At 36.3% G+C, this 14,631-nt stretch overlaps 1 protein-coding gene across 3 annotated transcripts in view; it reads right to left on the bottom strand.

The window, feature by feature from the left end:
• dnah5 (dynein, axonemal, heavy chain 5) overlaps positions 1-14,631 on the bottom strand; it is a 77,034-nt gene that overhangs the window by 16,986 nt on the left and 45,417 nt on the right. For all 3 annotated transcript variants that reach the window (XM_088602293.1, XM_088602295.1, XM_088602294.1), the window contains exons 46-61: positions 14,257-14,399; positions 13,275-13,409; positions 12,711-12,833; positions 12,413-12,626; positions 11,755-11,978; positions 11,023-11,221; positions 10,763-10,935; positions 10,287-10,417; positions 8,651-8,804; positions 5,489-5,756; positions 4,519-4,750; positions 4,065-4,179; positions 2,940-3,116; positions 2,487-2,690; positions 1,721-1,900; positions 954-1,091 (exon numbers count right to left, since the gene is read on the bottom strand). In XM_088602293.1, the coding sequence (XP_088458419.1) occupies positions 954-1,091; positions 1,721-1,900; positions 2,487-2,690; positions 2,940-3,116; positions 4,065-4,179; positions 4,519-4,750; positions 5,489-5,756; positions 8,651-8,804; positions 10,287-10,417; positions 10,763-10,935; positions 11,023-11,221; positions 11,755-11,978; positions 12,413-12,626; positions 12,711-12,833; positions 13,275-13,409; positions 14,257-14,399 (2,810 nt within the window). The remainder of the gene's footprint in view (positions 1-953; positions 1,092-1,720; positions 1,901-2,486; positions 2,691-2,939; positions 3,117-4,064; positions 4,180-4,518; positions 4,751-5,488; positions 5,757-8,650; positions 8,805-10,286; positions 10,418-10,762; positions 10,936-11,022; positions 11,222-11,754; positions 11,979-12,412; positions 12,627-12,710; positions 12,834-13,274; positions 13,410-14,256; positions 14,400-14,631) is intronic.

The following is a 14,631-nucleotide window of genomic DNA, read 5'->3' as shown; positions in this document are numbered from 1 at the left end:
TTCATGAACATTAATGTTGCGATTTACTCTTCAAACGATTGCAGTAAATAAAAGGAAGCATTTATCTTAAAGTAAAAAAACAAGGTTATCCATTTTCAGAGTTAGTTTTTCTGTCTGTATACGTCTACATATATATACAGTAAGAGCAAAATATTTAAGCCACAACAATTACCTGGAACCCTTGCAAGAAACTAATACATATTAATGATTCCTCTGGCAAGACCTATGTTAGAACAATTGAATTTTAATTGTCTGAATTTATAATTAAAGTTCTAATTATGCAGTAGTTTACTTGACATAATTTGGAACATTGGTTGCACTTTTATGAAGAGTTCCCATTGGTTTTGCACTAAATTAAATTTGGAAAAATAGGAACAAGTCGTCCACCCTTTCATTAAATGTACTCACTCTGCATTATTTTCTGCACTTTTTTAGATTCTCATATGTTTTAATCGTCTCAGGACAATAACTCAGAACAATTACTATAAAATATATTAAAGGTATACTAGTAAATAAAATGCAATGTACAAAAAAGTAATTTCTCTATATAAATATATGAAATACGTGTCATGCTTTTCATTCATTTTACAAAAGATGTCAGCAATATTTGCCATCTGTAATGAAATGAAATGAAATGAATTATATATATACACTGCCTGGCCTTATTTAGCCTCTGGATAACAAAGGAACTGTTTAAGAAAACAAAAATGCTATTAGTAACTAATTGTATACTGTTTGATTGTATGCATCCAAATGTATTTTAAAATTTATTTTATTTTTGCAAATTGTTTTTTAAAATTTGAAATTGTATAATAGCACTTATCTGCAATGCATTTTTCCAGCTTCTTTATGTCACCTTGAATGAGGGCACTTTGCTAACCAAACAATAATGTACCTACTCTACTCATACTCTAGAGTCTCAATGTGTACTTGAATTGCATGTCATAATTTACCTGTTTCTCCATCATTGCTTGCTCATACTCAGCTTGCACAACATCTAGCTCGGCCTGCTTGGCATCCAGCTCTGCTTGTGCATTCTGCAGATCAGCATTGGCTATAGCAAGGCGATTTTCCTGAACTGCCAAATTTGCCTAAGAGAAATTCAATAGGAATTATTAGAAGTTTCATATGTAGTGGGAGTTCGTTTTCAGCAAGAAAAATTTATTATCTGTTGAGACAAATGACAGATTGTAAACAGTCATGTCCCCTACATTACTTGGTAGTAGCATTTCAGCCTGTCGAATTTGACACACATACAGTACAGCTCTTATTCTTGGGGCTCACTGAGTATATTGCATCATACAGCTGATCAAGGGATGTGCATATAACCACAGGAAGAATGGCTCACCAATACAGCTTTGTACAGTTCTAACTTGATTCCACTTGTTTTTCAGCAACAACATTCATTGAAATTAAAGTAGTAAAATTAAATGTATTCTGAAAGAAAGAAGGAACAAGCAGGAGATAACAGAAAGAAGGACATTTTATAAGGACACTAAAACATTGATTATATGAAGTAATTTCCAGCTTTAAAGTTAATTTACTTTAAAATAATCACAATAAATTGAAATAGCTTTGATTGTCTGGAGACACATGATGACATTCCATGGTTACACATGGGACAGAGCTGTAAAGAGTTGTAGGAATACTCCTACATTCCTTTATTTCAACCCCACATGTCCACATGAATTACAAAATGTACTGTAAAATGTATCCGTACCTTCAAAGGAAGCACCTCCTTGTTAATGGAGAAGAAAGCAGCCATAGCTTCAGTCCAGGAGCACAGGCCAGCCACATTCCCACAGACTCTCTTGGCTGTTTCAATGTTATAGTCTGCCAGATCAAAGTAAGGATGGAGTAACTCCACCACCTCTTCATTAATCGTGTCTTTGGGGAATGTCTAGAAACAATTTTCACACACAACAAATGTAAATTGAAATTCATTACCAGTGTTATTAAGTGAAATGTTTGAAAACACTGGCATCAGTCTTATTTAGACCACAGAACAACATCTCTTTGTAAATAGTGTTGGGTTAAATCTCTGTATTTGGATAAGAATGATAAAAACCTAAAGTTGCTCTTCACTTAAGATCAATACACCATGGATATCAGTAGTATCAATTCCTTAACTTACACCTGCTGTGGTTTAAGTGCATGTCAGAGCATAAGTGAGAGAAGACACTCTACTGATGTCTTTTAGGAGAGATGTTCTTCAGTGTGTCTCTTAGGACTGGTATACAGTATTCACATTTCTTAAACAACACAATCCAGAACACATTTTGTAGCCACACAGAATACATAAAAACATATCTGGAAAACAACATTAAAGTGCTTACATTGAAGAAGTCCATTGAAGTGACATTAGAAGCTTCAGATAGATTGCAAGGTTTCTATTCTTCCTAAAATGACCCTTATTGTAGCGACCCTTATTAAGCCCTCAGGTTCTTCGTGCAGTCTGTGTGATTCTAGATACCAGACTCCCATACCTGTAGACTTCCAAGGAAGTTTCCTGCTGTCATGAGCTTGAGTGACTCCTGCCAGGACGGAATAATGCAGTTCTTCTCAGGATCGATCTTCACAGTGTTAACCCTCCTTTGGAAGAGCAGCAGCACACAGTCCATGATGCGCATGATCAGGTGTGGGGGCCTTCCCAGTGTGCGTACTGTCGCAATGTCAGATGGCTTGATGGTCTAAAGTAAATAAATATGTTTATATTTTTAAAAAATCAATCTAAACGCAAAGTTCAATTTGAAAATGTCATGATTGCAAGCTCAAACTGCAACAAAAAGGTAAATCTGGAAGTGGGGGGGGGGTTGATACTTTTGAAAGACGGTGTATATACCCTCACAAGTCATAATTACTTCTGTGAATGGGATCACTCTGACTGGAAATACACACTTCCAGATGCTTGCTAAGAAACCATGCTTATGCCCACACACCAGCAGAGCAGCCTCCGCCTCCTCCAGGGCTGGCTTGGCAGCTTCTAGTTTCTCTTCAGCTATGGCCTTGTCAGCGAAGATACTATCCACAATGGCCTGAGCCTTGTCTTTCACCTTCTGCACTTCCACCTTCACTTTCTCAGCTGCCTGAGCCTTCACTGTAACTTCTTTTAACACCTGAAGGAAAAAAAAGGCAAAGCAAATTGATTTCATATAAGAAAACTAATCAAAGAATGTTTTCTAATGTTCTATAGTTCAGATGGTTTCAAATGTTTTTGCCTTAAAGGGAGTGGAGGAACATGTACAGCAGCATGGAGAACTACAGTCTATTTAATTAAAGCATCTCTAGCTTGACCTTTATAACTTATTAAGCTTATAAATGTTTTGTGACCTGTTATAACCCACATACATTTACAAAATTGTTTGCAAGTTAATTGGGACCCAAAACATACAGTTATTAAAACCATACAGTGCCAGTAACTGGAAACTGTGAGACCAATATATTTTGTTGAAGTATATCATCAGAACACTTTTTTGAATGATAAAGTTAGATTTTAATGAAAGATACAGTATATGTTTATTATTTTTTAAGTATTTTTGATTTAATCATTTGTTTAATAGCCCATGGCACAGTGAAGAGGGCTAGCACAAGCTAGCCCAGCAGCTAGGAGACACAGAGATTAGGGTGTCTTGAGAACTACTGTCCAAGTCCTAGAATTTGTGACCAAAAGAGAGATAAAGGAGAGGGGGTGTTTAGGGCACTGTGAGGAGCTAATGAGCATAAAAGAAAACTGATAAGCATGTCCTCGCATCACTGCCCCTGTCTAAAGTAGAACCTATAATAGATATTGGCCCAAGCCTACAAAACACTCAGATTTTTGGTTAAGACATTATTTTGTAGGCTTTTGTTATACAGTATGTACGCTAGTAAACATAAGCCTGCCAGTCGAAACTAGAAAAATATAGAAAACGTTAACTAGAACTTGGCATTTTGGGGGGATTTGATTTGTCATATTTATATTTTTTAGTTTAACTAAGTATCTGTTTCCAGAATCATAAATGCAGTAGGACTGAGTGGATCACCTTTGCGTAAAAAAAAAGGTAACCCACAAATACTGTACAAACCATGTCTGCCTTCTCATTGGCAACTTGTAGTTCCTTTTCCTTCACCTCCAGCTCCTTACTGAGGGCAGCCACAGACTCAGAGGCCTCTTTCAGCTTCTGCAGGCCTGTGTTCATTCTGTCAGGAGAGCAAAACGTGATTTTATAATTCTACACTGAAAAAACATTGATGCTGGAGACTGAGTATGTGGTTAGTGAAATAAAGGATATCATTTTATATTTTTTATCCAAATTTGTCAACCCCTGTGTGAAAATCTGATGTGACGTGTATTGACATACGCTGTTGTGTACCACTTTAGAATGTGCTGTATATATTGTGTAAATCAATCAAGAAACTCTCATTCGGTCACTCCAGGACCTTGTTAAGCTGCAAGTAAGGACAAGTTAAATAACACTAAAATTTTGAAAACAGGACATATGAGTAAGAAATGTATTTTCGCTGAGGCACATATCCTACCTGTTGGCTAAGGTCTGCACTTCTGAGTGTTTCTCTTTGTATATGGTTTTGTAGCCCTGGATGAATGACAGGTAGGACTTCGGAGTGACGTGGGTGGAGCGTCGGTATCTCTGGAAATACTCCACACATTTCTCGGCCACACCATCCTGGAAGGAGCCCATGCACTGAACCACTTCTCCCTTCACCTGGGCAGTGCAATCGATGTCATAGGTAGACAGGAAGTGCTCTGACACTGTGCGAGATCAAAAATAAATGCAAATTAGTTTCTTCAGGTTGCTATTAAATTTAAACACTGCTACATTGTTGTACTTTCATTTTTGTGAAATTATTTCTTGCTGTTATATTCCTTTGGTCCTTATGCATGTATGGTCTTCACACAAGATGTGAACCCAGTTGTCTGATTTCTTGGACCAGTAGCTTTTTGCAGCTTGTACTCACCTTTATGTTTTTTTTCTTATATCAGTCATCCACTGCTTATAAACCTCTGAGGCTATTAGAATTGACACATAAGGTTGCATCGACACCTGGCATCACTCACAACAGCCCTCTTTTCTATAGCGCAACACACTCCTACTATCTGCCAGTGCACAGCAGTCATGGGAAAAACCACTTGCTAGACGATTTCCATTACTTTGGACAGGATGGTTACATCGATATGCTGTTACAGAACATTCTTGAATAATTTGGCAGGGGAGTGTATAATTTGCATTCGATTTGCAAAGTATGTTTATTCATTGTGTATTGTCTGGTTTACATCAATTAAGGTTAATATCTTACTGTAAGTAAAATAAATTTATTTAAAAAACAAGATATGAATTTACATATTACAAAAAAATATATTTCTGCAGCATACATAATGCCTAAACAGAACAGCTTTTAGTTGCATTAATTTGTCTTAGATAACTAGTAAGCGCTGATACTTTAGCCATCAGTATTGAATGAGAAACAGGATGTGAACAGGTAACCCCACCTGCAATCAAAGCATCTTTAGGCCAGCGACTAAACCAATCCATGGTACAGCCTGAAATGAGTGCAGGGAATTTTAAAGCCCGATTCCGGAACTTCTCTCCTACAGGTGAAAAGCACAGAACCACATGAAGGTTCTGACGGACCCGGCTCATAAAGTACTCATATAGATTCTCGTTGCTTGGGGGTCGTCTTGGAAATTCCTTTTTCATGATAGGTATGAGGTCTCCAGTGATCTCATCAATTTCATCGCGTGCAAAGAGGTTAGATACCTAGAAGAAAACAACATTTACTCCTTCAAATAAATATATACTAAGCTTCAAAAGAAGCTTATACACTAATAATGAAATACACTTTGGTGTTGAAGGAGCAGTCACATTGTATTGAGCAAATATGACATACTGTAGGTAAATTCATTATGATTTATTAATATTTGTCTTCAACCTGCTATTTACTGTGAAAAGCACAGCCTGGTATTGTTTGTTATGCAGATGTACATATGCTGGAAGCTATATAACTGCAAAACATCTGTGGCCTCTACATCAGCCCACAGATGCTGTGCTGTTGGATTATTCCAATATCTCTTAAGCAGCCTGGACAAGCTGTGCCAAACTTGGCACCAGTACTGGGAAGTGAACCTGGAATAACTTAGGCAAAACTGTTGCTCTCTTGACACAAAACAATTTCCAAAATAATGATATAAGCTATCATATTCCAAAACAAATAAAAACTACTTTTATTCTGTCAATACACGGCATATACAGGGTTAAATGTAGCTCTCTACAGGTGACAAAGATTATTCATCTAATAAACATGAATTAATAAGGAAAATAACTTCATCTGCACATTTTTTATTTCACTTATATTTGACAAATCAGCCTTCAGAACGTGTCTGAGCACATCCTTGCACAACCAATCAATGAATTATAATCCATGGATGATTAATTTCAGTATTGGGAAAAGGGCTGGTTTTAAAACAGAATGAGAGATGCACGCCAATTAATGTACAAGTTCTCACGTGTGTTATTCACTGTACTATAGAATAAAGGCTCTTTCAAGTCAGTGAGTACAAACAATTAAACATATTTTACAGTCAGTGAGTGAATCTCAACCAAGTTAAAGAAGGCTGGCAGGATGTCCTTAGAAATGACCATAGGAAATGCATGTCTCCTGTGATGACATACAAACCACAAACCTATAAAATACAAAATATAAAAACATAAACCTAAAAAATACAGCCTCTGAGAGTCTGATGGATACTGCTGACTCTCAGGGACTGTTCCTAATCGTCAATCCAGTAAACTGCTGGGGTCCAGAGCAGAACCAAAGCCCATTAATGTCAGAGTCCCTCTGGGCTCCATTAAGAATTATGTGCACCTCCACCACTTCTCTTCATTCAGTCTAACAAACAAACCTGATGACACAGTAGGTTTCAGTGTGAAAAATGTGCAGTCGCTCCTGGTGTCAGATACTGACTTTCAATTTATGAGTGCATTTTTTATATAAACCATCTGTTTCTTAAATGCAACAAATTACTTTTACACAGGTGTTATCATTTTTTTAGTCCCAGTATAATAATTTAAAATATCTCACACTCATCTTTAGTATTTAATTAAATCACTTTGCTACAAAAGGCCAATATATTGGAACAAATCACGAAACTATATCCTACATCTTTCTTTTATTTAATGAAGCACATATGGCGTTTCCTCAGTCTCAAGATAAGTTGTTTTTCTCAAAAGAAACAACCCTACAAATAATTTTGAAAACGGACAATCATGGAACATGATCTATAATGGTCAAAATGTTGTAGCTTTCTTTGCATTATACATAGTGCACCATGTTTTCAGTAAAAAATCTTAATTTTACTTACGTATACTTTCCCTTAAAATTCAATTAACACTTATTGCATCCCCATGACACCAATATGCAACAACACACATTCTTTGCACTGTAAGTCTAGGACATTTTTCACTGTTATTAATTATAAGTTTTGATAACAGCATATTACATCTCTGTTTTGTTGAATACTACAGAATGTTACTATTTACTAACTGGTGGTAAAAATATGCAATCTTTTTCCCTGGCCATTGACACTGTCCATTGCTTCAGTGCAGTATCTAAATAACCTGGGCATCTAAATAAACTAGAGTGTGTCCATGCAAGCAGCTGGCAGAATATCATTAGCAGTTATAAAGGGCTGACTCTTCATGCTACAGGACACCTGCATGTAAGTTATGTCAGAGGGACAAATACCAAAAGACAATCTATTTCCATTACAATGCACTTCTGATCAGCTACAGTATCTTCATAAACCACAAATGTTCTACTTGATTGCTCATCACAGTCTCTAGAACACCACTGTTAATGCTTTTAACTGTTTAGTCACTGAGCTTGATGTAGGCTTTATAGTGCTATCCTACTGAAAAAAATGTTAAAGGCCAAGTCTGAGCTTCTTGACAAAGAAATTCAGTTTATTTCCAATAACCTGATGACTTTCTGTCAGTCATTCAGTTCAGACTAGGGTAGCAGGACCAGAGAAAGCAGAGCAACCCTGAAGTAGACTAATTTCTGTTATTCATAGGAGGGATGAAGAGTGTGAGGATGAGAGTGAGGACCTCAGTTTTACATCCCATCCAAAAGAAGGCACTCTTTTTACAGTAGTGTCCCCGTCACTATACTGGGGCATTAGGACCCACACAAACCACAGGGTGAGTGCCTACTGGTCCCATTAACACCTCTTCCAGCAGCAACCTCAGTTTTTCCCAGGAGGTCTCCCATCCAGGTACTGACCAGGCTGCCAGCTGTGAGTTGCAGGGTAATATAGCTGCTGGCTTCATTACAAAACTAATGATGTAAATAATGGGTGCAATCCCGCCATGTGTCCTGTTCTCACAGGATAAACTCCAGGATGCCACAATCCTTATATGGAAAGTTTTCAGGTGATGAATAGATGGATGGTTACGTATTAGAAATGGACAAATGTCACAACAAGCGCTTCCAAAAAATTCTTCCTTTGCTTTGTTAGATATGTAAAAAACAACTTTACACCCGAAGAACGCTTCACAACTGAAACGTTGTGCTTCCTTTCTTCTCTTTTCAGCATGGAATTAACTTATTACTTGTTCCTATGTAAAAAAAAGTCTGTATGACAAGAACTGCTGACCTCTCCTGATGATAAAACATTATTCATGTACTCCAGGAAGGACTCATCCTTGATCTCGTTGTCAGTGAAGATGAAGCTGATGCCTTTGCCTTGTTGACCTGCTGTCCTATATAACACTTTCAAGTCCTCCATCAGGTTGGAGGTGTTATAAGATCTGGGAATAGAAATTGCACAGAGAGCCAAAGTGCATTACAAACTTGATAAAAGTTTTAAGTTATATGATTTGGAGAGAGTTCATTTTATAGAGTAAATGAACTGCAGACTTCTTATCTCATGGGAAAGCTAAAGCAAAACAGTGTGCCTATTCACATTACAAAAAAAATGCAGGCTACAAAAGCCGAGAGATTAAATACGAGTTTCTTCCTCAAAGTATTTTTAACATTATTATACATAATGAAACCATTGAAATACAGTGGTAACTAACATTAGTTATATGCATTTAACATACCTAAGTAGAGCCTATTGTATATGTCAAATGTTAACCTATCTCTAACAAGGGGAAATGTGAAAATAGTCTTTGCATCTATCAGCTGTAAAAGAGGAATTGAGAAAACAAGTGATTGTCAGTGTTATCATAGCCTACAGTTTATTACAAATAAGCACAGCTGAGGTATTGTGTATAACAGATGGCAATGCATCTTCTTTCTGATTTTAGTAAATAGATATGACAGCTCCCAATTAAATATTAAAACATCCAAGACATCCTGCATAACCCATTGCTAGCTTAAAGAGAGACATTTCCATCATACATACTTTTATTCAAAACACTTGAACTAAAAATAGTTTTTTTTTATTTCTGCATACAGTGAGCCCATCTATGAATCTACTTTCACAGCTAAATGCATCAACAATCTTAAACAAAGATACCATCTACTGGAATAATACAAAACTGCATTATTGCTGGTATTACAGTAAATCATAATCTAAACAAAAACAATATTGATAACTGCATATTTGTCACTTGGCCTCGTAAATGAAGACATCTTGTAGACGGAGCATAATTTAGCTCCTACTCTGAAAGTAATGCAGAAAACAAGTATAAAAAATAATTTCATTACCAAAACACAGTAATATAATAAAATTCAGTATAAACATTCTGGTAATGATGCATAAACAAACTTTTCCCAGAACAGTTTAAAATTATTTCTTTTTTATTCCCCATGTTTTAAATTCAGTGTGCAATGTTTGTTAATTAATTGACACATTTACCCAAACAAACGGTCATGCCCATCAGCTGTGCAATAGGTCCTGGAATTAAATTAAAACTTCTATCCATCTGCTGTCGCAAACTACAAACCCAATATTCAATGGCAGGTTTCCACAGGGTAGAAGCAAGAAGCCTATGGCAAACAAAATGCAGTCACCAAATAATGGGCTTGTGACTTGCATTTGGCTTTTATTTATTTTAATATTAGAAGGAATTTATTCTCTCGATCAAAAACAACTACTTAAAGAGAGGCCCACATTGTTAAATCAACATTATATTTTTGCTCATAATAATCAACTTAAAAATGTGATGTTTCAAGAATTAAGGTTCCCGCTTTCGATTTTACCCATTTTCTTTAAACTTTAAGAAGGTACAGTACTGTGTTATAGTAGACATCAATAACAAAAACCGAGAGAAAGAGACACTTACCTGGTTAAAGTGATCTGAAATGTTCTGTAGCCAGCGATGAAAGACGCTAGTCTTGTCAAGCTCTGCTTTCCAGATCCACCGACCCCGACCAGGAGCGCGTTTCCCCTCGGAGTGCGGATGATCCGCGACACCTAGCAAGGCACCCAAGCTTTATCAAACACTCAGCTCCCACGGTGTAAGGTTCAGGGATAATACATAGAACATTAATAGAGCAGGCTCCTGTTCATCATGAGAAGAGATGACTGCTGTGTACAAATTGGAAAATCTTTGTCGAACACCTAACTTAAATATTTCACTATATACTAACAATGAAACATTAGACGTTGTACAAATCAGTGCAATAATAACCTTTCATTGCAGAGGTCTTAAATTCCTAAAGCAACGCTTTCAAATACTAAAAACGGTGATTAAGCTATGAAAGTAGCTACAGTATTTTCACAGAATTTAAATAAAACTTCTGTTGTTTTCTCCTTTACCTTCACCAAATGAATCATGGCGTCCCGGAAGAAGACCATGTCCATTCCAGCTCCTCGGATGTTTTCATTGTACTGAGCCAGGAATATATTCAAGCGATCCTTCAGGCTTTCAAATGACTCAATGGGTTCGTATACTTTGGGCATCTCAAAATCTGCGTCTTCAGGCTCTTCCCCTGTTCAAGAAAAAGTCTGAATTAACCTGCATTCAGTAGTGATGAGACATCGATGACATGTATCCAAAAATAAATTCAACACAATACCAGTAGCTTCTGGTGCATCTCTCAGGAAGTCAACAAAATAGGCATCTACTGCAGGATCGCCAACAGCTTTAGCCTCCTCCCCCAGCTCCTCTTCCATGAGCTTAGACAGAGCTCTGTCAAACCAGGCCACGTCCTCAGTAACAGTGAAACGGTCTGCAATAACTCGCTTACACTCATGCTTCCACAGCCGAAGAACCACCTGAAAAACCATCAAGGGACAACAGAGAAGCATGTAGACATATAGAGATATCTACTGTATATGAACAGCTGCCATTGTAAAATATCACCAATATCTTACAGGGCTGCTGAGCACAGTATCAAAATTTAATAATAATTAATATAATTTGCAGTAGTGGCTGAGTAACTTCATTCAGTTGAATGAAAAATATAAAACAGTATGGTCACCATAAAGCAATTTTGCAATAAAAATAATAAACTATATATTCAGGATATAAAATTGCAAACATCTCTCTTAGATGTATAGATAACTTATTTCCATACCTCTTTTTTAGATTCAAAACATTCAATCCTAAGGATCTATGTTGTGTTGTAAAGGACCAGAAATTAAAAGAAAAAATGTTTTTATTACTGTGAATGTGTCAATTACATTTAAAATATTTTTCTTACAGCCAGAATATTTTCCATACGTTTGACCGTAGCTTGAATGAGAGAAGGTTTAAAAAAATGGTAACAATATTGTTAAGATTTACTATTTGTTATCATTCCACTTACATCCTGTGAACTAACAACTTCAGAAGTGGTGTTGAGCATTCCTTGCCAAATCCGGGAAAGGTCCCTCAGGTTGAAAATGTAATGGAATTTGGCTGGAGTGGGGAGCATTTTGATTTTAGTCATCTGCCACAGCTTGCGTGTCAAAGACACCAGCTTAGCTACAGTGCCTCTTACTACTTCTGAAAAGCCTCGATGAGAGCAATAGTGTCCAACTCCAATCACTCCTGAAAATGTAAAAGTGTTAAAAGAGTAAATACAGTGCTGTTGCTGCAAATCCTATCATTAAAGAATACATATATATAGAAAAAAGCACAGCATTGGGGGTAAGTAAGGCAGCAATTTTGCTTTCATATGAAAATAAAGAATATTATATTCTCCCAAACATGAGAATATAACTCACATTTCAAAATGCAGGAAGTGTCAGTCACAAGAGCAAAAACATACTTTGCAGTAAGAACTTTTATTTTAAAAAATATATTTCTTTATAAGCTTGAAAGGCATTAAAGAGCACATAAGAGAAATTTTAGAATAAAACTAGACAATCTTCCGAGAACAGATAAAATCAATCAATGCAAGAAATTGATTTTCACAGCACTAGAAATGTGAACTCTTAATTTCCCCAGGAATAAAGAAAAACATTAAGGGAAACCATTCTCACCAAATATCTTGTCAATGGAGGAGTTAGAGGGGAGGGTGCAGTTGAAGATGGAGAACTGTCTCTTTAGTCTTTGAGGAATGTCATTGCGACCTCCCCCAGGGTGGATCATGGCAGCCAGAAACTGGATGTCCACTATATTAGTGAACTCCCCAGGCTTCTCCAGGTTATAAAACCCATTTTGTTCCATTACTTGGCGGACAATTTCATTTGTCACCTAAAAAAAACAAAGCAAGTACAATTAAAACACAAGAACTAATTAATGCATAAGAACATTGTACTGGTAGTCCAAAATGAATACCTGATCCCCCCACTCATTGATAACAGGCATGTTGATATCATCAATAAAGATCGACATCTTCTTCCCTGCTGGAGGCCCATAAGTTGTGCCCATTCTCTTGTCTACATAGCTCTCAATAGTACGCTGGAACAACAGAGAGTTTATTTATGCAAGTTAACTGAATACAATTAAAAAAACAAGCTCTCATCTTGGTACATCAGAAATAATCCAATTAATCTTGCACCCTATTCACTTTTAAACATAATATCTAATGCACATGACTCTTCATTTTATATTTTATGACTCTGTCATTATCATGATTAATTATGGTGCAACACAAAGTAATTTACCAGTAAACCGCAGACAGAAATCAACTTAGTCATTTCTCCTTAAGAGAGGAGTTGTGCTTCAATAAGCAGAAAAGTAACTGGTCAGTAATGAGAAAAATATAATGATTGTGAAACCTTTACTAGTCTTTGTTGCTGTCCAATTTAACATAATTACATAATCTATCCTTTCTAACTGCAATGCAATAGGCAAAGTGATATAATATTTTAAAAAAGAAGACTTAATGGCTTAGTATACCTGGAACATCAGGGGGGTGGTTGCAGAAGAGAAATTAAGACTCTTGGCCATGTGAGACTCCGGATCATACTTTGACATGCATCCCTTAATAATAACAGTTTTGGCTGTACCCTGTTCACCGATCAACAGCACAGCCTAAAAAACACAGGTTTATTTTAAAAAGGTATTAATTTTAAATTATGCAACAATATTAAAGTAGTATTAAAGTAGCTGTTAAAAGTCACCTTAAGGGGCAAAGATCAAATGGTTTGTACCTCTGATCTATTTGGAATTCCTTTTTTAATCACTGTCTTAAACTACAAAGCCAAAGTTTCTAAAAGGATATATACTGTCAACTTGGAATAAATTTAAGAATGTTAGCATTTCTGCTATTACTATAAAAGCAACATGTTCAAATAAAAAAAATGTTACAATTATGGAAACACGTAAATTACACTGGACACACCTTGATATTTTATTTACTTGAATCAGAACAGAGCTTAAATCTAACTGAAGCTCATCTCATCACAAAGGGAGGATGTTACGAAGCAGAGAAACTACTACATACTGTATATAGTACATAAACTAATGTTAATTATTACTATTAATTTAACCTAGTTAGTCAGCTGTTAAAAAGAAGCTTTGCTTTATTTTTGTAAGTAGCAAAGAGGTAAGCATGGAGAATTCATAAATGATCCATAAATTATCAATAACAAAATTACTTTCAGTGGCGTATAAAGAAACATTACCACCCTGACGGGGATCAATTTGTCTTTCAAGGAGAGCAGAACACAATGGAGATAATGCCGAAATACAGGAATAATACCTCTATAATCAGTTCTTTACAATTAAACAAAAGAACACATGACTCATTTGATGCAATCATAAGTAATGCCTTCAGTGTAATCTATTGGTTTCATATGATATTATTCCCACAGTAACTGTTAATATACAGTAGATAATAATAGGAAACAGGTGCTCATTAGTTCAAACAGTCACGCACCTTGCCCTGTTTGGCAATTGTCTGGATGAGGAAGTCGGTCCTGACATTGTCCACATTTGGAACGAGAATGGAGCCATACTCTGGAGTGCTGTCAGGGGGATAGATGTACTCCTCAACACGCATGTTCCAGTGGACCCACTGGCCTGTACATAGGAAACCACTCTCAGTGGAATTCATCCGCAGAGCAAAGACTGTTTTTATTTTATTAAGACTATTTTGTAAGTATTTCCTATTAATGAGTGTTTTAAATGCCCTTTTCTATGAAATATTAAACATTGTTTTCATCCAGGAATAGACACTGAACCTCTCTAATGAAGTATTTTTCATTTCCAGAAAGACGCCAAGAGCTAACTTTAATTTGACCAGCGCATTATC

The sequence above is a fragment of the Lepisosteus platostomus genome, chromosome 12, assembly GCF_059453375.1.
Source record: "Lepisosteus platostomus isolate fLepPlt1 chromosome 12, fLepPlt1.hap1, whole genome shotgun sequence".
Lineage (NCBI taxonomy): Eukaryota > Metazoa > Chordata > Actinopteri > Semionotiformes > Lepisosteidae > Lepisosteus > Lepisosteus platostomus.
Note: the sequence above shows the minus strand (reverse complement) of the source record. Positions and strands in the feature narration are given on the sequence as shown.